The sequence below is a fragment of the Centrocercus urophasianus genome, unplaced genomic scaffold, assembly GCF_019232065.1.
Source record: "Centrocercus urophasianus isolate 14NV4802_14NV808 unplaced genomic scaffold, USGS_Curo_1.0 seq_30, whole genome shotgun sequence".
NCBI lineage: Eukaryota > Metazoa > Chordata > Aves > Galliformes > Phasianidae > Centrocercus > Centrocercus urophasianus.
Genome location: NW_024884867.1, coordinates 3,138,497 through 3,164,497, shown reverse-complemented (window position 1 = coordinate 3,164,497; position 26,001 = coordinate 3,138,497). Strand labels below are relative to the sequence as shown.

The 26,001-nt window shown below is 51.2% G+C and overlaps 3 protein-coding genes across 5 annotated transcripts in view; all 3 read left to right on the top strand.

The window, feature by feature from the left end:
* Positions 1-20,326, top strand: part of PXN (paxillin) — a 39,876-nt gene extending 19,550 nt beyond the window's left edge. The window contains exons 1-11 of one of the 2 annotated variants that reach the window (XM_042828667.1): positions 168-347; positions 2,006-2,232; positions 2,674-2,789; positions 4,752-4,891; positions 5,231-5,432; positions 5,927-6,062; positions 15,518-15,691; positions 16,036-16,209; positions 16,765-16,846; positions 17,197-17,345; positions 18,978-20,326. In XM_042828667.1, the coding sequence (XP_042684601.1) occupies positions 341-347; positions 2,006-2,232; positions 2,674-2,789; positions 4,752-4,891; positions 5,231-5,432; positions 5,927-6,062; positions 15,518-15,691; positions 16,036-16,209; positions 16,765-16,846; positions 17,197-17,345; positions 18,978-19,244 (1,674 nt within the window). In that variant the 5' untranslated portion in view covers positions 168-340 and the 3' untranslated portion in view covers positions 19,245-20,326. Of the gene's footprint in view, positions 1-167; positions 348-2,005; positions 2,233-2,673; positions 2,790-4,751; positions 4,892-5,230; positions 5,433-5,926; positions 6,063-15,517; positions 15,692-16,035; positions 16,210-16,764; positions 16,847-17,196; positions 17,346-18,977 lie in introns of those variants that run through there. The other variant, XM_042828666.1, reaches the window with a different exon arrangement.
* Positions 20,327-20,876: 550 nt separating this feature from the next.
* Positions 20,877-23,554, top strand: RPLP0 (ribosomal protein lateral stalk subunit P0). The gene is made up of 8 exons (XM_042828901.1): positions 20,877-20,943; positions 21,092-21,195; positions 21,360-21,535; positions 21,605-21,692; positions 21,936-22,082; positions 22,454-22,639; positions 23,076-23,216; positions 23,353-23,554. The coding sequence occupies exons 2-8, from the start codon at positions 21,142-21,144 to the stop codon at positions 23,509-23,511; spliced, it is 951 nt and encodes a 316-aa protein (XP_042684835.1). The 5' UTR covers positions 20,877-20,943; positions 21,092-21,141; the 3' UTR covers positions 23,512-23,554.
* Positions 23,555-23,752: 198 nt separating this feature from the next.
* GCN1 (GCN1 activator of EIF2AK4) overlaps positions 23,753-26,001 on the top strand; it is a 40,555-nt gene continuing 38,306 nt past the window's right edge. For both annotated transcript variants that reach the window (XM_042828790.1, XM_042828789.1), the window contains exons 1-2: positions 23,753-23,821; positions 25,605-25,707. In XM_042828790.1, the coding sequence (XP_042684724.1) occupies positions 23,804-23,821; positions 25,605-25,707 (121 nt within the window). In that variant the 5' untranslated portion in view covers positions 23,753-23,803. The remainder of the gene's footprint in view (positions 23,822-25,604; positions 25,708-26,001) is intronic.

Below are 26,001 nucleotides of genomic sequence, written 5' to 3'. Positions count from 1 at the left end.
TTTTACTTCCTGGTAGAGTTTGATTTGCTTTTGTCATTGGTGGGGAAAAGCAAAAGCCACACCTTCTTGGGTAGCACTTCTGTTGGAGGTTGTGTGCACAAAACCTCCAGCCACAGGAGCAGGCTGAAAAAACTGCAGCTCTTCAGCGTTCTCCTGAGGTATGTCTGTGCCTTTCACTGTGGAATCCACCAGCTGCTCTTTTGCTTAAAAAGAAGATCAAACTCATTCTTACCCAGCTGCAGCAAGCTGTATCCCTTAGGAGAATCTGCTCCTGGGCTATTTTGGTCCCTCTGGGAGGACGCCTTTGGTTGAAATGATTTTGGAGCATCTTTCTGGCTAAATGAAAGGTGTGTGGAGTTAAATTAACTCAGTATTTAATTTGCTAATAGCGAATTTGTTATCTGTGGGCAGAGCTCCTCTTTTTTTTTTTTTTTTTCTTTTACGATGCTTTGCTTTGTGGAAGAGTTGAATATAAAAGCAGTACCTTCCTGTCTTGTAATGCGATGATGCTGTCCTCCATTTGACCCTTTAATATATTTTTTGGAGGCTTGCTAAGTGCCTTGGCTGCGCTGAGGAAGTGGCTTTGGGCTGGCGGGTGCCAGCCCCTGGGAGCTGGTAGGCAGCCATTAGGGTGAGCTGGTTTAGCTCCTGTTCTGCTGCCTCCTGGTCACTTCAGCTCCCTGCCACCCTGCCTGCAGGAGGCTGTGGGTCCCTCCGCCTGGGCTCAGTCCTCAGCCCCACAATCTGGGAGTTGAGTTCCCTGTTGTGCGTGGGGGAAGGGCAGCTCCTGCACACCGAGACTGCTGTGACAGCTGGGGCTGTGCTCGGGACAGGGGCATTCCCAGGGCCTCTCCTCCAGGTTTGCTCAAATCGTGTCGCTGGTGTCTGGCTGAACTGCGCATCACCACAGGGTCCTACCAGGTATGTGATGCTCTTGTCATGGAGAGCGCTGCCGTCCCCAGCAGCCCGGCTCCTCTCTAATGGCCTTAAAGAGTGTGTGCTCGAGCTCACTGGAGAGCTGGGCAGGCGGCCAGCAAGGCTTTCTGTTGGAGCGTGTGCAGTGCAGACCTGCAGTTGTTCGCAGGAGTTTCCCCCACCCTGGTCTGCAGTCGGCTCAGCGGGGTGGAATCGCAGGACAGAAAACCCAGCAGGTTGGGATTTGCCTGTGAGTCACAGCAGAGCAGTGCAGGGCTTGGAATGGGCGGAGAGTAGTTTGCAGGAGGAAATCCAGGAAGGCGAAAGGTGGGTTTTCTCCTCCTGCTATTGAGGGTGTGTATTTTTTCCTGCTTTAAGATTTGAGAGGTGCTAACCTTATGGCACGGGCTCCTCTGCCTGGCACCAGTGCCAGTGTTTCTAGCGAGTGGGAGTTTTTTCTTCTCTTCAGGAATCTGAGCAGGCTCCACCCAGCAAGCTAATTATTTCCAGGAGAAGAAATTGCATTTACCTGGCAGGCTCTGGAAGCTCATTAACTGTGATATGTGCAGAGTATTCTTCTTAGGAAAGCTGAAGCACATCTTCCTTCTGCCGCGGTGATAGACTCATTTGAAAGCTGCATGCTTCTTGCAGTGCCTTCAGCTCTGGAGAAAACCCCTCCCGAGATCTTGTTTCCTGCAAAAAGCAGCGCCTGCGGCCACGTTAAATGACTCCATGATGATGTGGGGCCTGTAATTAGCCTGTGTCAATATCCTGTTGCAAGTCCATCTCTAGGCAGGTTTCTCCTAGGCTGCTCTTCTGCAAAGCGTACGCTGTGCGACTGCAGGTTGCAGTTATTGCATGGTTTTCCATTTAAGACAAATTTCTGAGGCTGACACAGTTTTTCTGACTGCTCTGATACCTTTCTTTGTAATGGAAATCCGAGGTGCAGCAGCAACTCACAGCACATTTGGTAGATGACCTTAAATGAAAACTTCCTGAAGACTTTCTGATGTGGATATTGTGAACGAGGCAAAAGAATCTGTTATCTGGGATTTCACAATACTGTGTGTTTTAATTTTCATTCCTGCAGACGCCTTACTGGCAGACCTGGAATCCACCACCTCGCATATCTCTAAGCGACCAGTGTTTCTAACAGAGGAAACGCCTTACTCCTACCCAACTGGAAACCACACGTACCAGGAGATTGCTGTGCCACCACCGGTGCCTCCGCCGCCTTCCAGTGAGGCCCTAAATGGCACTGTGATTGACCCCTTGGACCAGTGGCAGCCCAGCGTATCCAGATACGCCCACCAGCAAGTAAGCACGTGCTGATGGAGGTGGGGAGAGTGTGTGCGTGGTTTGCTGGGGCTAGATGAGGGGAGGAAACAGCAAGGAGGGAGGATGACATTGGCTAAAGACTGGGGAAATGAGGGGAGGTCAGGTCAAATAGCAGAAAAGACCTCAAAACCCATCGGTGGTGCTCCAGCAAAGTGGTAGTGTGATGGGATTAGGGTTAGTCATCAGTCCTGTAGCCTGTAGGAAGCAAGCTGGGGCTTTCCAGCTCAGGTCTGCGACTCATAGGCAAATCTGAGGCAAGTGGAAAACAGTTGTTCCTGGTGTAGGTCATCTGATGGGGGCTGGGTGGGCTATGTAACAGGTTTTTGCTGCTGTACTTTCTCCTGCAGCATGTAGGGTTGCAATACAGTGTGTATATTCTTGTTGTGTTCCCTGTTTCCAGTGCAAATTTTATTTCCACAGCCTCAGTCCCAGTCTCCGATATACAGCTCTAGTGCCAAAAGCTCCAGTGCCTCTGCTCCTAGAGACGGGCTCAGCTCCCCTTCTCCCCGTGCCAGTGAGGAGGAACACGTCTACAGGTACCTTGTCCTTGCTAAGGGAGAAGCCTGGCTTGTGGGTTGAGCCTGCTGTGGCTCAGGATGCCTTCTGAAACTGGAAACAAACGCTGCACTTCCTGTATATTTTCTGTTGCCCTGTGTTGGTTTCTGTTACCTCATTTGTAAGAGGCTACTGCATTATCTTTTACATTCACTTAAAGGGTTGACCTGGGCCTTCAGTTTGCTCAGCTGTGGAAGAAGTTTGAGGATCCATCAGGATCTGGGTTGTGTTGAGGGATACAATCCAGAGACCAGTGACAAATCCGTCCCCCTCTTAAGCAACCCCACATGCTTTAGGAAGTGGGTGGTCTTTGACTCAGTCGTCTCAAGGAATGCAGTACCCATCACCTAGCGGGATGTGCCATTATTTGGATTTTCAAGTACATTTAAATTTCTTCATGAAGGCTTTAAAACTTCTGTCAGTATTTCTGATGTTACCAGTTACTAATTATATTATACTAATGGACAGCTGTTATTGCACTGAGAGGTTGCAGGGATGGCCTGTGTGGTGAGACAGACCTTCCTGCTGACATGAGGGTGAGAGAGGAAGAAGCTGCCATAGCTCCATCTCTGATGGCCCTGTGTGATGCACTCTGTCCCGGGTACCTTTTATAGGTGTGGGGATGAGTGTTGCTCTCCTGTCAATGTTCTAACTATGCCTAGGTCTTCATACTGAGCTGAAGGCTGCTTGCAACCAGAACTACTACAGGGTAGAACCAGAAGTATCCAGGGATGGCTCAATGGAGGCAGTAATTGCAATTTTTCAGAGGGCTGCATGCAATTAGTACAAAATCAAGATAATTAGGGCCCTGAATCCTCCTGTAAAAGAGTCTGGCATGGTCTGGTTCTTGTGCGAATTGAAGCTTGTGTGCTTAGGCCAGGATGAAGTATGCCCTTCTCAGATTGTGTTTGTGGACTTTGTTTTCAATCTGAAGAGAAAGATAATAACTGCCTTTATGAAGTTCCATAATTGTCACTGGTGCTATAGGTATGACAGTGCTCAACCTGTTATGTATTAACTTTCTGAGCAGAAAACTGATGTGTGCCCAAGACAAATTCCCATTTTGGATTTAGGAATAAGAATTTCTAAAGCATTAAAAGTTATTTGTCCGCTGATAAAACTAGGAGAAAATTATTTCCCTGCTATTGACAGTGGGTCGATTGTTCTTAGTGTAGTTACTGTGCAGACCATTGCACTGGTACTGTTTTGCTTTTAAACACTTTGCAGTTGAGCATGGCTAAATGGGATCTCCCTTATAGCATAGGCTGTAACTACAGGCAGTGTGTTCTATCTATCTATCTATCTATCTATCTATCTATATATACTCGTGTGTAGGGAAGCCTCTCTAAAGGCTTCTGTGTTGAACGCCGTGGAAAATCTGTCAGATTACTTTCTTATAAATTGATTAAAATTCATCAAAGTGAAGATTTGAGGACTTCAAAAGAGACCTCATGGCAGCCTTTTGTGGGACACACAATCTGCTGCTTTTGTAGCTTTGGTAGCTTGACTTTTGTACTTCTTGTCTATTCTGCGCTGGCCCTGCATCCCCTTCCTTCAGAGGAGAGGTTTTTGCTGCTGGTGTGCTGTCAGCAGAAACAGGCCCTTTTCCTGTATGCCAGCTAATGGTTCTGCTGCTGTTCTGTGCATCTTGGATCTGTAGGCAGTTAACTCTTTGCTGTAGGACAGTGCAGCACAGAGTCCTGAGATCTGAGCCCCTTTCTTTCAGTGCTGTTTCTTTGTAACTGACAAGTGAAGATGTGGCTAAACAGCAGCTGTGGGGATAGTCATCTCACAAAGCACACAGCTTTGCCCACAGAGCTAAAAACCTCAGCCTGAAAATAACACAGTACCTGTGTGAACTCTGTGAACTTAATATCTAAGTTTCCCTCCATTGTTCTGCTGTGTCTTAAAGCAGAAGTTTTACACTTCCCTTTTATCTCTAGCTTCCCAAACAAGCAGAAGTCTGCAGAACCATCTCCCACCATGACCAGCACCTCTCTGGGCAGCAACCTCTCGGAACTAGACAGGCTTCTCCTGGAACTGAATGCTGTTCAACATAATCCCTCCAGTGGCTTCCCAGCAGGTAAGGACTAGCAAGACATTTGGTGTTAGTGAATAGCTTACTTCCCAGAGTAGCAGCCTGCTTCTTCCTTCTGACATCCTTGCTGAGGAAGATGACTCCAGCCCTGAACAAAGATTCCTTTAGTATGAATAGGATCTCTTGAGGTTCAGCAGTGCTGGGCCAACTTTGGAAATGACTCTAACTTCACAATTTCAAAGTTAGAGCACATGTTGCTTGTGCTCTAAGTTCTAAATATTCTGAAAGATGGAGATTCCACAGGGTTTCTGGGCAGCATGTTGCTCTTTTCTCTTGTTTGCATATGTACATGTGTCTGAACAACTCTGCTCCTCTGTTCTAAAGATGAAGTCAGCAGAAGCCCATCACTGCCCAACGTGACCGGACCTCACTATGTCGTCCCAGAGAGCAGCAGCTCTGCAGGGGGGAAGGCTGCACCCCCTACAAAAGAAAAACCAAAGCGAAATGGTGGGCGTGGGATCGAAGATGTGCGTCCCAGTGTGGAGAGCCTGCTGGATGAGTTGGAGAGCTCTGTGCCAAGCCCAGTGTAAGTAGTGCTTTGGTGGATGCAGTGGGTTGGGCGGGCTGTTATGGGAATAGGGAGTGCAGTGGAGGGGCAGATGTTGTGGGACAGTGACAGACAGATGTCCCTTGGCTGTAGAGTGGGAAGTCAAGCAGGCACTTGAAGATGCTCCTGCTCTTCTATCTGCTGCAGCTCTTCCTGGATGAAGGAATGCTTGAGTTGTGGCACATTTTTTTTAAACTTGGATTTATAGCAGTCTGTCCAGATGAGTGTTTGGTCATGATCCGTTCAGTAATGGGTGGATGTATGTGCATGTACACTCATGTTAGACTTGGCAGAGAGACAGGACCTGTGTGTGTTGCAGAAGCTGGATCAGTGGGAGGGCTGGCTAGGGAGAGCAGTGCCGATGACACTTGCCACGCTTGCTTGTTTAGAGGAGCCAGTGAGGCTTTCAGTTAGGAGCTCTCCCGCAGGCCTAGATGCACTCTTTAAAAATAAATATATTTTATTTTCATCAGCCCTGCAATCACTGTGAGCCAAGGGGAGGTGAGCAGCCCCCAGCGTGTCACCGCCAGTCAGCAGCAGACCCGTATCTCTGCTTCTTCAGCCACACGAGAACTGGATGAGCTGATGGCGTCCCTCTCTGACTTTAAGGTGCTTTATCTTGACAGCTCGCACCTCATCTCATCCCTTCCCACGCCCAGGCTCTTGCATGTTGGCCACATCTGCTGACCTTAACTGATTTCCTGAATGCCTGCTTTACCTCTCGTCTTGTGGAACTTCCTTTGGTGGTGTTTGTGCTGCTATAGGTTCTTGACTGCAATAGTTTCCTGTCGCTGGTGTGGACAAGGGAATTCTGGGGTCTGTTTTTCCATCCATTCTGCAGTTTGTCTGCATTTGGCAAAGATAACGAGCTTAGTTGCTGCTCGGTGCAGGGTGAATTATTTTGCTATGCTGCAACTGAATGAGAAGTAGGGAAGCTTGAGCCAGCACCGCTCTGCTCCATGACAGGGGCCAGGCTCTTCTGTTCCATGGGCTGACCCTCTGCAGCAGTGTGCTTATACTTTGTGCTTTCCTGAGGAGGGTATTTGGGGCTTAAAGGCATGTGGTATGAGCATTGAAACCTTTGCATCAAGCAGCTGAAAACTTCAAGGGTTTCAATTTTAAAACAGTATCAATTATTCAGCTCCAAATAGGATTAAAGACTGAGCTTGTGTGGGTGAAGGATGGCAAACACTATTCAGGATCTTGTTTGCAAATCAGTGTACTGTGTTGGAAAAGGACTGCTACTTCAGTCACAAGTGACACACGAAAAAATTCCCCTGATAGAAGAAGTGGAGGAATAACTTGCCACTGGAGCATCAAGCACTTGCTCTGTGTACTTAGAGAACTTACAAATGCATGCATTTCTATTCAATTAGGTATACTATCCTTTTTACACTAGGTGGTTAACTGTGGAGTTTATTTTCATGGTTCATCTACCCACAGTCATAGCAAAATAATTTTGCTCTCTCTACTTGTTTGCTTATAGCATTGCTGAATTATTCCCTTGAATTTGTTCTGAGAGGTGGAGAAGCGAATACCTAATATGTTGTCATTGTTGGGTGTGCCTTTCTTACATACACGTGCAAGTCTGCTTTGTAATCCTACAAAAGTTCCAAACTCTCTTACGTTTTCCTCTCCATGGAAGAATCTGCCAGTGCTTGGTTATGTTTCTTGGCTGTGTTAACTTCCATCCCCTACCATGAGTTTGGTCCCGAGGCAGTCAGAGCTGAGCAATGTTTTCTGAGAAGATGTAGGCAGCTGAGAAGCCTGCATGCTCCTCGGGACTTTGCTTGCCCTGTACTTATTGGCTTCCATTCAAGTCTGCAGTCTGTGACTCACGTACTTGACTTTGGGAGACTCAAGGAGCAACTCGCTGTTTTCTCTGGACTTAATTTAGTACGTATTTAGTCACTGCAAATAGTGATGCCTTACTGGTCCTTTTCTTTTTCCATATTAGGTCCTAGGGCAGAGAGCAGGCTATCAGCGAGTATCTGTTCCATGCAGTTGAAAAATTGTGCTGTTGTGAAGCTGGAGAGTTCCCACCTGTGCTGCTGGCAGCACACCCTGCCTCGCTGCTTCTGCGTGCTGTCAGTGCCAGGGCCTCCTGCTGCTTTATCAGGGCTCAGAAAGCAAGCTCAAGGTGTGGTTGCTGCCACCAGCCTTTGCTCCTGGTGAGCTTTGGCAGCAGGGGACATCCTTGCCCAGAACAGGCCTTTTTGTTTTGTGCAACTCCAATAAAACTGCATGAACGAGGCTAGATGCTTTCTGTAACACTGCCCTCCTTCCTGGCTTCTTTTCTGCTTGGACTCTAAAAGCAACCTGAAACGCATTGAGATCTCAAGATTTATAAATGCAGTGTTAGGGTTTTTGAAAGGCATTGAGCTCAGGATCGTTGTCTGTCTAAATGTTTTTCCTTACAGAACCAGCAACATGATTTCTGTAATAGTTTCTCTTTTATTATTATTGTCATTGGCTGCTTTTGGACAGCTGCTTTACTATATCCTGTTTTTCTTTTTCCTTTCAGTCCTTTTTCTTTGTTTTTACCTCCCCTACTTGTGCCAATGGGTGGTGCTGATTTCTCTGTAAAGATGATCTAGTCTGTACCAGTGACAGGGTGTAAGGGGGAGAAGTGGGGTCTTTCCCAATGGTGAAAAAGAAAAGGCTGTCATTCATGTGCCAGACCTGTGTGTGGTTGCAAGAAAAAGGACAGAGGAACGAAGTGCAGTATGTAATGAGCTGGAGATGGTGGCTGCTGCAGGCCCCAGTGGATGGCAGTGGGAGAGGTGGCAGCACCAGTGTTTAACTTCTGTCATAGCCCAGAGTAACAGATGCTGTTACAGACTGATACATTACCCTTTTATCTTTTGCTCACTTTAATGAGTTGCTCATTCTTTTTGCTTACAGAATCCATTTGATTTTGGTTATCTAGCTCATCAGCACTGAGGTTACTTAATGCACTTGGTTCTTTTGCCTCTGACATTTCTGTGTAATGTGACTCCAGCTGACTGCACATTGTGCTGCTCGTGTTTAACTGTTATGTTACTGTTATGTATTTAGCACTTGCTCTTAATTTGGAGTTAGTATGCTTTCAGTATGCTGGAAATATTTGCTTCTGAGCAAAATGCCAGCCCTGCCTTGCCAACAGCTGACTGTTTTAGAAAGTCTGGAAACTGAGTAAGTGAACTATAGTGTAACACCCATTTGTACAGGTACATCCACGTTAGGCAAAATACAGGGAGGAGGGCAATATGAGGAAATTCCCTTGTTATTGTAACTAATTAATGTACTTGCTGGTTCTTTTCATCTTGATTTCCTCCTGGAAATGAGGAGCAACCTGTGATTAATTGCAGTCCCCCTATTGCTTTCTAAGATGCCCCTCCATGGCACTACTTGGGGACTTCACCAGTGTGTGTGCTTGCTGGCTCCTGACTCCTTGGCCTGGGAGCTGCTTACGTCACCTGCAGGTCTCTTCCAGCTATTGGCAGATCATGTTTGTGTTCTGGTTAATTTTTTCCTTTTATTCATGACAAGTCCCCATACAGATAAGTAAAGACTGAGCTGTTGCTACATTAGGATGTGAGGGTCTAACTTCTTAAAGCTTTTTCAAAAAACACAGTGAAGAATCAGAGCGTATCTTGATATCTGTTGGATTTGGAGAACTTTGGATAGGTTTTTTAAAATGTCAGGGCTCTGCATTGGCCTTAGGTTGACCTACTGTGTGAACTTGGCTACGGCAATGTTCTGATTTTTCTCTCTTTGAGAAAAAGGTGCAGTGCCAGTTTGTCTCCTAAGGCTCAGCCAGGAGCCACTGAAAACAGGAAAAGGAGGATCCATGATTCTTATTTTATTTTAAAAACCCTCTGAGCCAAGGAGAGCAAAAAAATTTGTATCAGTCACTCTTGTTAGGGTGTATTTTGGATTAAAATGAATACTGATCTTGTTACAATTGAAATGTGGAGATTGTGACCTAAGGAGAAGAGGTTCATCTGGCAATCTAAGCAAAGTTTAGAAGGGCATGGAATGACTGGCAAAGCTGTTGTGATTCACTGTGTATCACCTCCAAGGTGAGATTGATTCAGTGAGTAGAGCAAAGCCCGTGTCATCTGCTTTTGCTGTGCATGCCCTGAGGCTTTGTTTTCACTGCTGTGAACTCGGGCAACTGGAGCAGTTTTAGTGCATGGAGAAGAAAACGTCATGGTTTGTTCTATTCATCGATTGCTGTTTTTTCTTCAGCTTTGAAATATAGAATGTACGTAGCTGAGCATGAGTGAGTTGCTAATGTGACCTTCACCCGCAGTGCAGACATTCCTGGGCTTATAGCTGGCTTCCTGGCAGCTGCTGCGTGCCCCCATCGCACTGCAGGTGAACACATGAGGTGTTACGTAAGAGGGTGGCAGAGAAAAACGATCTTGATGGCTGTTCAGCTTCATATCCTGTGATCTCATGCAAAGATCAGCACAATGTCACATTGATTCTCCTCTTTGCTGCCCTGTTCTCATTCCTGTTTCTCTGATGTAAGGCTCAGGATCAACATGGCTCCTGATTGGGAGATCACAATTGTTATAACGCTTTATACCATGCTTCTTTTTTCTGCCCTCTGTTTCTTATTTCTTATCTTTCTTTTTTTTCTCCTTCTTTCTTCTCTCTCCTTTTTGCAGACTATGTCTCTGATTCCTGAACCCTCCCTAGAACCGGTTCGCGATTCAGCAGATGCAGACTCCAGCAGCATTTCTCCCAGTTTAACCATGCTATCCCCTTCCAAATGCCCTTCTGTCAGGCACAGTGGGGTTGTGGCAGTGCCAGCAGGTTCCCCCTCAGCAGTTCTCTGTGCTGAGGAAGGCATTAGCACTGTAGTGTGGCCTGCTTCGGGGCACTGTGCCACTCTTCCACGCGTACCCTCTTTGCCACAAATGGTCCCTGTGCCCCCTCCACGCGTCTCTTCTGTTTCTGCTACTCGTGGGGAGCAGATGGCCTCTGCAAGTTTGGTGAGGCTGGCTGGAAAGCCTGACTCTTCCAGGAAGACTTCCCAGGCTGTGCCCAGGGCTGAGCTGCTGTGTAGATCTGCTAAGGTGGAGGCACAGGGCCTGGAGCTGGCAAAAGAGAGTGAGAAAAAGGAGCAGAGAAGTGACCCCAAACTCTCAAGCGTCTCAGTTTCAAACACTTGTATAAGTGATCAAGGGAAGGAGCAGGCAGCTGAAGAATTGGATCAGCAGGGAGTGTCCAGGGATAATTCAGCCCTTCCTTCTCAGGGCAGAAGTGTGAAAGCAGCTTTAGATGAGCTGTGGGCCCTGGAGCACGTACCAGAAGTACACAGAAAGGGTGACAGCATTTTGAGTCCTGTGTGTGACCCTTCTGTTGTGGACCTGGATCAGTGGGCTGTCTTTCCGGACACTGAAAAACAGTTGGGCTTTGCTGTGGAGCGAGGACAGGAGCAAAAGGCTGAAGTATCACCTGAAATCCAAGTAGGTGGCTGTCCTGAGCTGGTCAAGAAGAGGCAGGGCAGGGGGAGAACTCCCAGAAAGGCAGGTACTGCTAACATGAACAAAGCTGGAGAAGATGGAGAAAATGAGCAGATCAGAAGCTCTGCAGTTGCTCCAGAATCTCCTGAAAACACCTGGAAAGCTGAATGGGATTTGCCGTGCCTCTCCAAACCACCCATTGAAAGGATTTCTGCATCAGGCCAGGCAGGCACTGAACAAATGTGGGAGGAGGATGAGTCCTAGCTGGGGCTGTCCTGACTGCACTAACGTTTTGTGTGCGGTGTGAGTGTGCCTGGGCCCACCCACACTAACAGCATGTGGTGCTGAGCAGCGCTGCTGACAGCTGCATGTCATGCAGGCTTTAAGTCCTCTGCTTTGTCCTCTGGTCTGTTCTGCAGGTCAGTCAGCAGCACAGAACATGGCAGAGTGTAGGGACTGCCCAGTGAAATGGGTTTTTATTCCTTAAATGGAATAAGGCAGATGCTCAGTCCATAAAGGCCTCTGAAAAGTTAAAGGGCTGATTCACTCCTCTGGAGGATGTCCCTCTGCCTTTTTAGGTCTTGTTGTTGGACCTGTTAGTGTTCCTTCCAGCTCTGGATGTATGCTTTGTGCACCAGACCGCGAGTCTTGTGCTTGTAAAGGGCGCACACTGAAAGTCTGCTGTGTTTCTTTGTGATGCTCAAGTTTCTTTAATGCTCAGTGGAATGGTTGTGCTGCACCTCGTATCTTGGCTTTCTGCTGGGTGATCTTTCCCTTCCTTTTCTAGATAGTTATTTTTGGCTACAGTGGTTGTCCTTACAGACTTTTTCCTTGCACTGAGTCACTGTTCTGGACTGTGCCAAGAAGAATTTTGGCATTGTGGAATTAATGTCATCACTCTCCCTGCATACATTTGTCACTAATGGCTTGAGTTTGTGCTGTTGCATCTTGAGGCTTGCTCTTACTCTTTTCTCTGCTGACACTATTGCCTTTTTCATCTAGATTAAGTCTTTAATCAAGAGGACAAAAGAAACCTCCAATGTGCATCCAATGAGTCGTGACCTCTCTCCAAGGCGTAAATTAGGTCCTGCAATATTTCACAAGACCGAGTCCCAAGATCGCTTGATTGAAGAGCTGCAGGACAGACTGGGAGTTGCTAAACAGGAAAAAGAGGAGCAGAAAAGCCAGAATGGCTGGCTGACAGAGGGGGTCATTATCACTGCCCGACCCCAGGGGGAAGAGCAAAATGGTGGACAGCAAATAGAGAAGGTAGAAAGTGAGGGGAACTTCCACTTCTGGGAAATTGGAGCATGTTCCTGTCTAGGCAGCATTTTGTGGAGGTGTATGTTAGGTGACACCTTAAACAACATGAAGTAAAGAACTAACTCCTTCTTCTCAGCCTCTTCTGACCTGAAAAGTAAACTGGCTCTCAGTTCCTAGTTCATGTTTAAGAATTGGATATCTAAGGGTGCTGGTAATGGTATCTGTTTAGGCAGTCTGCTGCTATTGCATATCAAATACCCGTGTGGGTATTGTTTGAAAACTCTTCTGGGAGGCTTGTCAGAGAGGGATGCCTTGTCTTTCCCAGTACATGCCTGTGCAGGAAGTTCTGGGTGTAAGATGGTGCTCTTAGAGCTACACAGAGAAGGAAGCTTTCTGGTCCCCTTCTCTGTTTTCCCTGTCCCTTGGTTCTTTGCTGTTTTTTTCCCCTTAGATAAAGATGGTAACCAGAGGCCTCTGTCCTTACTTGCTTTGCTGGGCTGTGTGGCAGTGAGGTTAATGTTCCAGTTGTGCTCTGATGTAAACCAGGGAGGTTCAGAAGAGCAGGAGGGAGAGCACGAGGCAGCAAAGATCGTTACTCACTGGTCTGTGCTTCCAGCCTTCCTGTTGCAGGAGGTGCTTGTTGGTTCCTCTTTGGGTTTACTCACTTTTCTTCCCTGTCTCTCTAGGTGGTATTCCCTCCAGAATCCCCACACCCTCGAAGGAGGACAGTCTCTGTTTCAGCCTCTCCCCCGCTCCAGCCTTCCAATGAAGCTGTGAAGACAGTCCCTGCTAATGCTTCTCCCTCTCACGTACCTGTCCTCCCACTGCCAGCTCAGCCCTCCCATGCACTAGCTACCTCAGCTCCATGTCCAGCCTCCTCCTATTCCTCCCGCTTGGCTCCCCAGCCACTTTTCCAGTGGGAAGCTTCTGGTGCTGATTATCACGAGCTCTCTGTTGTGGGCACCCCTCCTTCTGAAGATCCTGGGCACTCTTCTCCCCAGACCTGGACCCCTAGCACCAAGACAGTCGTTTCTGTTGGCTGTCAAACAGAAGATGAGGCTTTCTTCCCGCGGATGCAGGCAGGATTCTCTTTTCTGCTTTCTTTTTTATTTAATTTTAAGCACAGTGTTGTCCAGTCTTTCCACTGCTGTCAGCTTGGTAGCTCAGTAAACACGATGTTCAGGTGAAGGCTGGCTCTGAACCACTTAATGAAAGAGCAGAGTCATTAGTGGTGTCAAATCAATGCCAGCCGTGCCTGCCTGGCACTGCAGACTACATGGTTGTGCACCAGTCTGCTGAGATGTTGGTGCTTCCTGTCTGCCCTTTGTGCAGCAGGGATTGTGATTTGTTTCCCTCTGAGATGAAGGAGGTAGCTCTGAAAGTCAGGTCTCAACTCTCCCTGCCACTGCCTCTCATGAGATGGGAAGAGGGATGGAAAACTGACAGCAAAATCTCAATCCTTCCTGTGCTTACCCGTGTGATGAGGTGTCCCTGTTGCATTTGGAGGAGGAGCTGCTGCTCTGTGCCTCCTGTCAGGGAGGGGTTGCAGCCCTGGGATGCTGGGAAGGTGTAACACACGTGAGCAGCACGGTGTTTTGCCATGCTGTTTGTACAAGCAGATCTCAGCAGCTAGCCAGCTTCTGCATCCTGAACTGTTGTACTTTTCAGGTGACCTCTGCTCCTCCCCTCACCCGCAGTTCCAAGCTGCTGGCTGCCTGTGCGCCCCCAGCCCCTCCCAGCCCTGAGAAGGCAGGAGCTCCTTTGTTTCCTCTCAGCATGGTGTGCTTTTGGGGGGACGTCTGTGCTGGGAGCTGCTCCTGGAGCTTGCAGCGTGGTGATCCTAGCTGCTGTCTGGTAGTGCATGGTTTGGTGCTCGTACAGCACCCAGCTGAATCGGAGTGCTGGTAGGTCGTGTGGTGAAGGGGCAGCTTGAAGGGCCTTTGCATGATGGATTTGTGTGGATTCTGTGCTGTGTCTCCTTCAAATAGCAGGCAGTGTGTGCAGGAGGTTGGAAACAAACTTGTGAGCTGGCAGAAGGCTGAACCAAGTAGTGGTGGCGGTGTGCTCAGGTCATTGGGCCTGCACTGAGGTCATCTGCATGGCCCACACCAGCAAGGCACAGCAAGTGCTGTGTTTCTACGTGTTGAATTCTTCTCTCCTTTCTTTCCAGATGGTATTTATGATTTGTCTCTGTGTAACCTGTGCCTTGTGGCCACAAGCCCCTGCTCAGCGAGAGAGGATTTGATTCTTTTAGTTCTGTCCAACCTTTTCCTCGTGCTGTGCCTGACCTTGTCCTGGGACTCTGCCCTGGCTCTATGTACATGGGGCCCTGCTGTCCCTCTCCTGTGAGCAGTCTCCTTGCAGTGGAGTGCTTTGGAGATGTTCACTGTAACTGTTTGGTAGCAAATAACAGCTGTATGGCAGAGAATTTATTCCAGGCTCCAGACACTGGGGCTTTTCTGTGCTGCTGGGCTGGGAAATTATGTATGTCATGAGAATTTTTCTACAGACAAGTGGAAACCAAGGTTGGTCACTGAGTCAGCTGGTTGGCTGCAAGCACGACTGGCTGCAGGACAGGGAGTAGAGCTCCTCCAGTGGCTGGAAGGGCAGAATCTGCCAGGGCTCTGGAACACCTCAGGAAGTCCTGCTCCCCTGCCCATGATGGCAGCTCGTGGGTCGTTCACAAGTGTGGATTTCACATCTGTTTTTAATCTGACTCCGTGGCAGGAGAAAACACAACAGGCAGCTTGAAGGGAATTTCCTTCCTGCTTCCACTTGCTTAGCTTTGGCGTGGGATGAGAGCCACCCGATGGGGCAAAGGAGATTTGGCAAAAAAGGAAATGTCCGTAAGGAGTGCAGGTGGAGGAAAGGGAGATCTAGCTGAAAGGGAGATGGAGAGTGGAGGAGGAATCCCTTTAAGAAGGATAGAGTGGCAGTAGGAACAGAAAGAGGTCAGAGGGAAGGGGCCCTCTGGATGGCGTCTGTGCTTTGACAGCTGGCCAGGAACTGATGAGGTAAAGGGAGATTTTTGGCAGAGGCTTGCAGAGCACTGTGCTGAGTGTTTGGGAACAGCTAGTAACTTCTGCTGTGTGTACAGCAAAAGAAAGTCAAATCCTTAGTTGCCAGCTCTGCTGTTTTACATCCCATGGTCTGTGCATGTCTCTGCATGGGCAGAATGTGTGTACTTGATCCTGGCTCTCCCAGGCTTCTGCAGTGAGCGTAGCTGTCTCCTAGCAGCCTCTGGTTTGTCTCTACAGAAGTGCCACTGGCAGCAAGAGCAGAGATATTTCTGGGAAGTGCAGCAACGTTTGCTGTATAACCTTTGTTTTCTCCTCCCTGCAGTTCATGGCACAGGGGAAGGCCGGCGGCAGCAGCTCCCCACCATCCACCACCCCCAAGCTTGGCAGTCAGCTGGACACCATGCTGGGAAGCCTGCAGTCTGACCTGAACAAACTGGGGGTAGCAACAGTTGCCAAGGGTGTGTGCGGAGCCTGCAAGAAGCCGATTGCTGGGCAGGTGGGTTGAAGGTGCTGCCTGATTGCTGAGCCTTGGCCTGCAGCTGGGAGCAGTGGGGAGGGTTTCTTTCGTGAGGCTGAAGAGACTGGAGATGCTGGAGAAACTGAAGTACTCTATTTATCCACTGGCTAGGTACGCTGTAAGCTCCTCCAGTGACCTCTACTCTGCCCTTGAGGGACTGCCCTCTCCTGAGATGATAGGTAATTCAGTTTTCATGCTACCCCAGTCCAGGGCTCACTTGAGTAGTAGAACTTGCCATTCTTGCTGACCTCCAGCTGGTGTCTTGTCCTGTGGTCTGGGGAGAGCGAGATGGAGTTGTCCTTCATAATCTGTCTTCCCAACAGGTAGTTACAGCCATGGGGAAAACCTGGCACCCTGAGCACTTTGTCTGCACCCACTGCCAGGAGGAGATCGGGTCACGGAACTTCTTTGAGCGGGATGGGCAGCCCTACTGCGAGAAGGACTATCACAACCTCTTCTCTCCTCGCTGCTACTACTGCAATGGGCCAATCCTTGATGTGAGTTCCTGGCTAGGGTTCAGAGCGCTGGCGAGGTGCTGCAGGCCTTGCTGTTAAAAGCTCTATCTGTGTGTCCTGTGTGAAAGGTGTTTTTAGGGGCTTCTGTTTTGCCTTTGCCCTTGCTGTGAAAGGCAAACAGCACCATCTGGTACAATGTTTTACATTAATGAGGTGGTTCGGTCCCCCTCACCTTCCCTGAAGCTGTAATCCTTTGAAACTCCATGTGGTTTCATCATTTTGATGATGACTCCCCAGCTCTTTCCTTCCAGCCTGTAGTAACAGCACCAGTGCTAGTCCTGAGAGCTGGAGGGGCCCTGTGTAAGGGAGGAAGCAGTGTGCAGGGTCTTTTTAGGGTTTAAAAAAAAAAGTATGCCATAGGGAAGGTCTAAAAGAGCTAGAGACGGGGAAGAATTGACTCAGCTCTATAAAGAACAATCTATTTTGATGCATGCAGTTGGCAGTGTTGGCTTAAATGTGTTCTTCCCTCCCCTCTTGCTCACCTCCAAGCTGAAGCCATGATTTATGTGACTTTTCTTTGTGTCTTCTTCTGAACAGAAAGTGGTGACGGCTTTGGACAGGACGTGGCACCCTGAACACTTTTTCTGTGCCCAGTGTGGAGTTTTCTTTGGACCTGAAGGTATTATGGGTTAATGTGAGGGGAAAACATTCTCCTTCCTGAACTGCAGACAAGTGTGTAAGGCAGAGCTGCTATTAGGGGCCAGCTTGAGTTGACAGGAAATACTGGAGATGGAAGTTCTAAGGAAGTAGCTGTTCATGGGGGAAGGATCTCACAGAAATCTTTTCACTCTCTTAGTCTCTGGAGAGGATGAACATGTGTGTGCACGGGACAGGAAGGGCAGCAGGAAACAGCTGCCTGCTGTGTGTTAGGGGAGAGGAAGGGTGATCCTACCCACGCTGCTTACCCCACAGAGCTTGGCTGCCATAGATGAGGGTCTGGAGCTGATGATCTTTGTTCTTCTTTGGCAGGATTTCATGAGAAGGATGGCAAAGCCTATTGCCGCAAGGATTACTTTGACATGTTTGCTCCCAAGTGTGGAGGCTGTGCCCGGGCTATCCTGGAAAATTACATTTCTGCCTTAAACACCCTGTGGCATCCTGAGTGCTTTGTCTGCCGGGTAAGAAAACCAAGGTCCTTTGTGGCTGCTGGACCCCTGTCCTTCACATCCTGCAGGCATCTGGTCCCTTATCAGGAAGGAGGAATCTCTGGGGTCATGAGAGACCACCAGCACCACGAGATAAAAACGTCAGCAACCAAACACCTTCTTGCTCCTCTGCCTGTTTACATGAAACCTTCTTGCTGCATTGCTCTTTCTGTTCCCAGCTGCAGTTAAAGGGCTTCTGCAGCAGTGCACAGATAAACAGAGACATGTTTTGTGACCTTTAAGCAATTATAAGCTAAGCTTCTCTCTAAGCACTTGCCTCAACGATCAGATTTTGAGGATCTTCCTCTCATGCTCCATCTGACAACATAAACTAATGAAACTGACCTTGTTCAGACAAGCATGCACGTCAGTGGAATAGTGGCAGGCTCCATACAACAGGCATAATAAACAGGAATACTGCAGATTAAATGCTTGGCACTCTTTCAGAGAGCCTTGCAAATATTATCTCTTACAGGCCCCAAGAGAAGAGCAAATACAAGCCAGTGTTTCCTAGAGTGAAACAAAAAGGCAGAGGCCAGATTAAGCAGCAGAATCACGAGCTGCTGGTTCCTGCTGTTCAGGGCACTGCACTGCCTGTCCATTGCTGTCTGGCTCCTGCAGTGGCACGTAGGGAGTGGAGCCAGAAAATGGCAGTGCTTGCTGCGTGGGGCCAGGCAGGGCCAGGCTTTTTGTGCCAGCACTGAGCTTCTTTCATGCAGTTCTGCTTTCCTTCTCCCTGCTGCCGCACTGCTTGTTTTAGTGGGGCTAGCTCTGATGTCTTCCAAGACACAAAGCAGGATTCTCTTCCCCATTTTACCAAAGCAGAAAAGACTCCCTACTGCTGAGGGAGGAGGCTGTTTATTGGACTAATTGTCTGCACTGGATAAGTTTTGGACTTGCTGTAGGCAAATGGTGTTTGACCATGGTGTTGTGAGTGTTCAGCTGCTTGTGGCTCTGCATGTTGTTTGCTGGGCTCTTGTTTGTGTTGGGGCCCAGCTGAGCTTTCTTTGTGGGAAAGAGGTTGGTGTCTGGGCTTCAGATCTGGCTTCTCCTCTGCGCCCTTCTGCTGCTGTGTTCAATGAATGGAATCCAGATCCTGTGCAAAGCATATCTCTAATGCCAGCTGTGCTGCAGAGACTGCTTTTGAAAACGTTCTTTTTTGTCTTTTGGAACCAGCCCCAAATTCATTACATTTTGCTGTAAGAAAACTTTGTTAGTCCCCGCTCCCTGGTTCCCACTGTGGGGAAGCTGGGCTGAGATTAGGAGATAAAAGGAGAGGAAGGTGCTGCAGTGTTTCCTGTCCCAAGGGAAGGAGTGTTCCTCCTCCTGCCTGGTAGCTGGTTTTATTTCCTTTGTGCGAGGGAAGCCAGCTGAAGCCATGGCTGTTTGCCTTGCCTGTGGCTGTACCTGTCCATCTCTCGGCCTTTCCTCAGAGGCTCTTCTCAACAGACAGGAGTTTGGTTCGGTGCATGGCAGGATGATGAAAGGCAGCAACTCGCACTGCCTGCAGTGAGGCCGGTTTGTGCTGCAGAGCTGAGGTTTGTGAGCTGCCCGCGTCCCCAGCTCATTGCTGAACCTGTCCCCTTCTGCTTTCTCCTCCTGCAGGAATGTTTCACACCATTCATCAACGGCAGCTTCTTCGAGCACGACGGGCAGCCCTACTGTGAGGTGCATTACCACGAGCGCCGCGGCTCGCTGTGCTCTGGCTGCCAGAAGCCCATCACGGGACGCTGCATCACTGCCATGGGCAAGAAATTTCACCCCGAACACTTTGTCTGTGCCTTCTGCCTCAAGCAGCTCAACAAAGGAACCTTCAAAGAACAGAACGACAAGCCCTACTGTCAGAACTGCTTTCTCAAACTCTTCTGTTAAAGGCATCATAGATGGGAGCTAAGCATCTTTCTGCCGCCCCTTGTGGCAGTTCTGTCTCTTTGAACATTACTGTGATTTAGAAACCTTACCAGGCAGGGGAGGGGGCGGGTGGCAGTGCTCAGTGCTGCTGCAGAGAGGCAGTAGATCCAGAGATGAGACGGACCATTAAACTGGAAATGCCCTTGCTGTGTCTCAGTAGAGAGAGGCTCGGTCCCCTCATTACGGTGTATCTGTGTATGACTGACAGCTGAGCTTAGCCCCAGGGCTCCACGGGGAGGCTGTCCTCAGCCCCTGCTGCCTGTGTCAGCTCTGCATGCAGGATTCTGCCTGTGTCAGCTCTGGGCAAACCCTGACACTTGCAGACAGCAGTTTTGACACCTGGCACAGCGAGGGCACCCCGTGATCTCAGCAGCACCCTGCCTCTGCTCCTAGAGCCACGTGGCATGTGTGACTTACAGACCAGAGCCTCAGCACAGGCTGCCACGGCCCTGCAAGGGTCTCTCCAGTTCCATTACACTGTAAGGAGTTGATACCACTTTTTGTTGTTGTTTTAAGAGGAATGAAGGTGTTACTCTGTGGGTTCTTCCTGGTTTGTTACTCCGTGCCTCTTCTCAGCACGTGGAAGCAGTGGGTGCTGTCCCCCTTCAGAAGCGTTGGTGCAGGCAGTCAGAGCGCAGCACTGCTGCCCATCCCCAGCAGGAGTGCAGGCTGTGTCCCACTGTCAGGACCCGAGCTCCTCCCAAGGGAGGGGGGGAAGAAGCGGAGGGGTTTAAGAAGCCAGGAAACAAACCAAGTCCTAACTTTCTCTTTCTTCTTCCTCTCTTTGCTAACGAGAGCTGCCAGCCTTCGGCCCTTCCCCTCTCTGCTCCCGTCCCACGTGTGCTACTAAGAGATGCTACAGCAATAACTTTTATACTGACTGTTCTGCCAAACCCCGGGCGGGCTCTGCGACACGCCCGGTTTTACTATGGGAACGAATACTGTATCCTGTCTTTGATAAGATTTCTACACTGATTTTCGAATTCGTATCTAATTTGCTTTTAATCCTCTTATACAGAAATTGGTTTTGAAGTGATTTTAAAGAGAGCGACTTTTCTATCAGCGCTGCGGTGGCGGTGCCGTTCAACCCAACGGGCGCGGGGCGCCGCTTAGCGCGGCTCGGGGCCGGGGAGCGCAGCTCGTGCTGCGGGGCGGGGCGGGGCGGAGAGCCGCGGGGGGCGGAGCGCCGTGCCGGGCTGTGCCGGTGCCGCCTCCGCACAACGGCGCTACGGGCGGGCCGAGCCCCGCAGCCCTCGGAAGGCAATAACCGGCTCTGCTGGGCCTCGCCGCGTCGCCTCCCCGCCATGTAACGCTCTCCCTGCGCTTTGCTTCCATTTACGTTCTTGCAGTTACGCCAATAAAGTTTGTACCGTTATTCCGTGCCGGTGCCGCTCTGTTCGTCAGCGCCGCCCCCTCCGTTGCAGCGCGCTCCTCCGGCCGCTAGGGAGCGCGCCGCGCCTTCCGCCGTAGTGCGGCACCGCTCCCTTGAGTGACGAGTGCGTCGCCCAACCGGAGCCGCCGTCCGCCCCGATTGGCGGTTGCGGGCAGCCAATGGGCTGCACGAGAACCCTCCCGTGGCTCGCTGCGATTGGGCGAGAGCCGCTGTATGAAAGGCGGCGGCCCCGCCCTCCGGCCCTTCTTTCCCGGAGCCCTCGTGGAGGTGGGTGCGCCGCGCGGCGCCTCCCGGGCGGCTGTAGGCCCGAAGCGCCCCGGAGGTGTCGGGGTCACGGGGGGAGAGCGGAGTCCGGGCTCGGGAGGGTGGGGAAGCGGGCAGGGCGCGGGGCCGGCTGACCGCGCCTTTCTCGCAGCTCACAGCTCGTCTTTAAACCCGCCGGGCGATCCTTGGAGCACCGCCGCGATGCCCAGGGAAGACAGGGCGACGTGGAAGTCCAACTACTTCATGAAAATCATCGTGAGTGCCGCTGGGGCGCCGGGGGGAGCGGGGCCGGGCCGCGCCTTGCGGCTGCTTGCGCGATGCGGGCAGGGCCCGAGCGCCGCCCGGCCGTGATAAACGCGTTGGGAAGCGCACGGAGCGGCCGGAGCTGCGCGGTGCTGACGGTGCTCCGTGTGCCGCAGCAACTGCTGGATGATTACCCGAAATGCTTCGTGGTGGGAGCGGACAACGTGGGCTCCAAGCAGATGCAGCAGATCCGCATGTCGCTGCGCGGGAAGGCCGTGGTGCTGATGGGGAAGAACACGATGATGCGCAAAGCCATCCGCGGGCACCTGGAGAACAACCCCGCCTTGGAGAAGTGCGTACCGCCCCGAGCCTCCCTGGGATGCGTGTGAGGAGCGGGGCTGAATGCTTTGCTTTCCTTCAGGCTGCTGCCTCACATCCGTGGGAACGTGGGCTTTGTCTTCACCAAGGAGGATCTGACCGAGATCCGGGACATGCTGCTGGCCAACAAGGTACGCGGTGGGACCTCGCAGTGCCGGGGCTGGCGGTTGCTGAGTTAAAGATAATACAGAGCTGTCAGGGTTACCTGGTGGTTGGTAGCCCCTCCAGATGTGGGTGACTCAGCCGTGTTTAATTCCATCTCACTTGTGCGTGCCCAGCTGACATCCATCCTGCTGGAGCACATCGGGATGAGGCTGATGCCCCTGAGAGGTCAGCACTCCTCCAACAGCTCTCCTTGTTTCTTCTTCCTGCAGGTGCCAGCAGCTGCTCGTGCTGGTGCGATTGCTCCCTGTGATGTGACTGTGCCCGCACAGAACACTGGTCTTGGACCTGAGAAGACCTCATTTTTCCAGGCCTTGGGCATCACCACAAAGATTTCCAGAGGGACCATTGAAATTCTGGTCAGGAGCAAGGATTGATGATTCCATCTGTAATGAGATGCCGTTTTAGCAGTCTCACTGCTTCATTTTGGGCTTGGTTCAGTTTGGTGGTGGAGTGGGACATGGGTTTAAGTTCCTCCATCAATTCCCAGCTGTGAGGAGGATTAATGAGCTGTAAGGAGCCGAGTTAAGGCACTGCTTTCCTCTGGGTGAGCAGCACTTGCTCATGAGGCCTTAGCTTGTGGAGGTGAACTTTCAGTGTCTTTTCCTTGTGCTCCTTTATTACTTCAGTTCCATTTCTTGTCATTAGGAACATACTTTTGTGTGCTGCTGTATTGGTTTACCTGAATATCTCAGTGTGTATTCACTCATTTTTCCTCTTCTTTTCTCAGAGTGATGTGCAGCTCATTAAAACCGGAGACAAAGTGGGTGCCAGCGAAGCCACCCTGCTGAACATGCTGAACATCTCTCCCTTCTCCTTTGGACTGGTGATCCAGCAGGTCTTTGACAATGGCAGCATTTACAACCCTGAAGTGCTGGACATCACTGAGGAGACCCTGCACAAGCGTTTCCTGGAGGTCAGTGCTACAGCCCCTGTTTATTATTATGTTCAGATATTTCACTGCAGGCAGAAAAGGAACAGGAGGTCCTGTCCCAGGGCGGAGTGTCGCCTCTGGTGTTTTCTGCAGTGCTGCAGAGCCAGGAGCTCTCCCAGGTGTCCTGGAGAAACAGTTGGCCAAGGAGTGCCTTCTGTTGGCTGTTTTGGCTGAAGCAAGGGAAAACATACCATGTCTTTCATTAACTGAGGTGTGTGTGGAATCGGTGAACATGTTAAGACAGTGAAGCACGTGTGGAATCAGGAAGAGGCTTCAGAAAAGTCTGGAGATGGTTTAGATACCGATGTCTTGTGTAGTTCACCGGAGCTGTGTTACGTGGGTTCTGTGCGATGTGCCACTGCCTGTTGGTTGGAGCCTGTGTGCTGGCCCCACACAGACACAAACTTCTCCCTCGCAGGGTGTTCGTAACGTTGCCAGCGTCTGCCTGCAGATCGGGTACCCGACCATCGCTTCTGTGCCCCACTCCATTGTCAATGGGTACAAGCGGGTGCTGGCAGTGGCGGTGGAGACCGACTACAGTTTCCCACTGGCTGAAAAGGTAACGGCCACAGCTGACCCACGGCTCTGGGGCTGTCGGGGCTCACAGCGCTTGCAGCGAGTGTTACTTCTTTGGTAGCAAAGGCCCCATCCTGGCAGACATGCAGTTTGCCTGAGCTCTGTGTTTCCCTTTGCAGGTGAAGGCATTCCTGGCCGACCCCTCCGCCTTCGTGGCGGCTGCTCCAGTGGTCACTGAAACAGCTGCACCTGCTGCTGCTGCTGCCCCGGCCAAGGAGGCGCCGAAGGAGGAATCTGAGGAGTCCGATGAAGACATGGGCTTCGGCCTCTTCGACTAGCGGGCTGCCGGCCCTGCGGCCGCAAATAAAGCTCTGTACCGAACGCTGTCCCGTGTCCCGGCGCTGTGCTCGGTGCTCCGGCGGGCGGGGCGGGGCGGGGCGGGGCGGGCAGCGGTGCGGCGCCCCCTGCAGGCGGGGAGGAAGGGGCTGAGCGGGGTGGGCTGGGCTGTTGCAACGCGCCCCCTGCAGGCGGGGTGGGGTGATCGGGCGCAGTGTTGTATTTGTCCCGGCATGCCTTGCGGCGCTCGCCGCACCGGAAGTAGGGAGCGCTTCCGGGGGCGCAGGCGGCGCCATGGCGGCCGACACGCAGGTGGGTGCGGGACGGGTCCGTAGCGGCGGCGGTCCGGCGGTGGCGGCCGGGATCCTCGCGGCTCGGCCTCACCGTGCCTCTCCCCGCCGCCCTCTTTCGGCCCTTCCTTGCGGCCTGGCTCGGTGCCGCGGGGACGTGGCGGTCAGCTGGGGGTGGGAGGGCCGCGCCGGAGCCGCCGGGAGTTGGGGAGGGGAGGCGAGGCAGCGCTGGAGCCGCGTCCCGCCCGGCCATGCTCTGTGCCTCTGTGGGGCGCGGCGCACCGCTCGGCTCCCAGCGGAGAGCCCGAGGGCCTCGCGTCCCGCCGCTGCTCCCTGGGCGCTTCCCGGCGCTCCGACACGTACTCGGTGTCCCACGAAGAACCCTGCGCCGCAGCCGATGCCGCTCCCGCCCGTCCGCGCTGCCGGCGGAGTCCCTCGGTGGTGCCGCACGGCTGGGCTGCCGGCACAATTAACTGGTTTTTCACGTTTGCGTGTCTCCGCACTGCTGATTCAGCAGCACGAGGAAACGCGGCTCGGTTGGTTCGCATAGGATGAGGGCTGAAGGCTTCTAAAGGAGATCCTTAGATCCTTTACGTCTGCGGTACCGTCCCTCTGGGCCGGGGATGCCCTCCAGGCGCCAAGCGGCGTCCCCTCCTCCGGGACGGACCGCCCCCCGTGCCCGGTCCCTGTGCCCCGCCGAGAGGGCTGTGCTGGCGGCAGCTCATGGGCCGTGCGGAGGCGATCCCCGCTCCTCAGGTCGCTGTTTCCTGTGCTTCTGAAACGTCCTTTGTGGCAAAGCCGGTGACGCTTTGCCTGGAGAGTCGTTCAGCTTCAGAGGTGAATTTTACAAGCCTTTCCTGGAGCCACGTTGTTTCAGCTGAAGTGAATGCAGGGCGTAGCAGGCTGTGATCCTGAGCGCTGGTCGGGCTGCACAAAGCCTTTTCTCACACGTAATTTTAAAACTTGTACGTTCCTTGGCGCAGTTTCAGCAGCTGAAGGAACAAATCTCTGAGAATCGAAACTGCCTTCCAGTTTTTTCTCACCATCCGCACTGCATGAAGGCTGCCTCAGGCTTGTGTCTCACTCGGCCAGCTGTCTCAGGCCCCGGCAGCCTGCATGTGCAGGAACACAGCAGCCGCGGTAACGCGGGCATGCAAAGGCATTCAGTTCTGTTTATTTTGTTTTGCTTGGGTGCTATTGACGGCATAAGGGAGGAATTTTATAGCAAGGCACAAATTCTTCTAATCTGATGAGTCCGGTGTACAAAGCTCCTGGGCCGTGTATGCTGATCCTGGATGAGAATAAAGGCAAGTTGTGCATTCTGGTCCTGATTCCTTGCAAGTGGTTTCACAGCCAATGACAGAAACCACAGGTCAATGTTCTAGGAAGTGTGGTGAACTCTGTGGTGGGCCCCCAATAGTTAGAAGTGCATTTAAGGGGTTCTTTAGGAGGTAGCACACCCCTAAAAAGTACCTTTGCATTCTTGAAGTGCATTGGGTTTTGGCTTTTCAGGTCCCTGTGCTCTCAGGCATTGATTTGTCACTCTGTGCTTTTAGAAGGGTGAATGAACCTTAAGGGGTGCCATTACAGATTAGCAAGCAGAAAGCCATCATCCTACAGTTTAACAGGGAGGTCTTGGAGCTGCAACTTGCATGAGCCTTTCCCTGCTAGATGAGGCCACGGCTGATTGCATTTGGTCAGTAAGAGCTTGTGCAGCTGCTGGTTGTGCTTGCCCTGGTTCTGTGTTCTGCATGTGGACACCAAGGGCGCACTGATGTCTTTTCCCCATTCCTGTGTGCTTTTAGATTTCTGACACGCTGAAGAGGTTTGCAGTGAAAGTTACTACAGCCAGCGTGAAGGAGAGGAGAGAGATCCTCAGCGAGCTGGGAAAATGCATTTCTGGGAAAGGTAAAAGCGTTGGGGTGCTGATTTGATTGGGGTGGAGGAGAAAATTGGAGTCCATTGTTTGAATTGCGTGTGAAAGTTGTGGGATGGTTCTTAGAGCGTGGGGTGGCAGCACCTGGAATGTGTGCTTGCTGCCCAGTTAACTCCAGGCATGGGTTTTGTGTGTAGCACAGAGCTCTGTTACTCATGTGGACTTTCTCCATTGAGGAGCTGTAGTACCACGTGTGTCAGTTTTTCATGGCAGCGTGGGTTGCCTGTTTCTCTCTGACTCTTTGCCTGTTTCTCTCTGACTCTTTG

Bases quoted from the DNA above. Each gene is read 5' to 3' on its own strand.
- RPLP0 (XM_042828901.1), top strand. From the start codon at position 21,142: ATGCCCAGGGAAGACAGGGCGACGTGGAAGTCCAACTACTTCATGAAA. The intron at 21,693-21,935 runs GTACGCGGTGGG...TTCTTCCTGCAG, and splicing joins ACATGCTGCTGGCCAACAAG to GTGCCAGCAGCTGCTCGTGC. The intron at 22,640-23,075 runs GTCAGTGCTACA...TCTCCCTCGCAG, and splicing joins TGCACAAGCGTTTCCTGGAG to GGTGTTCGTAACGTTGCCAG.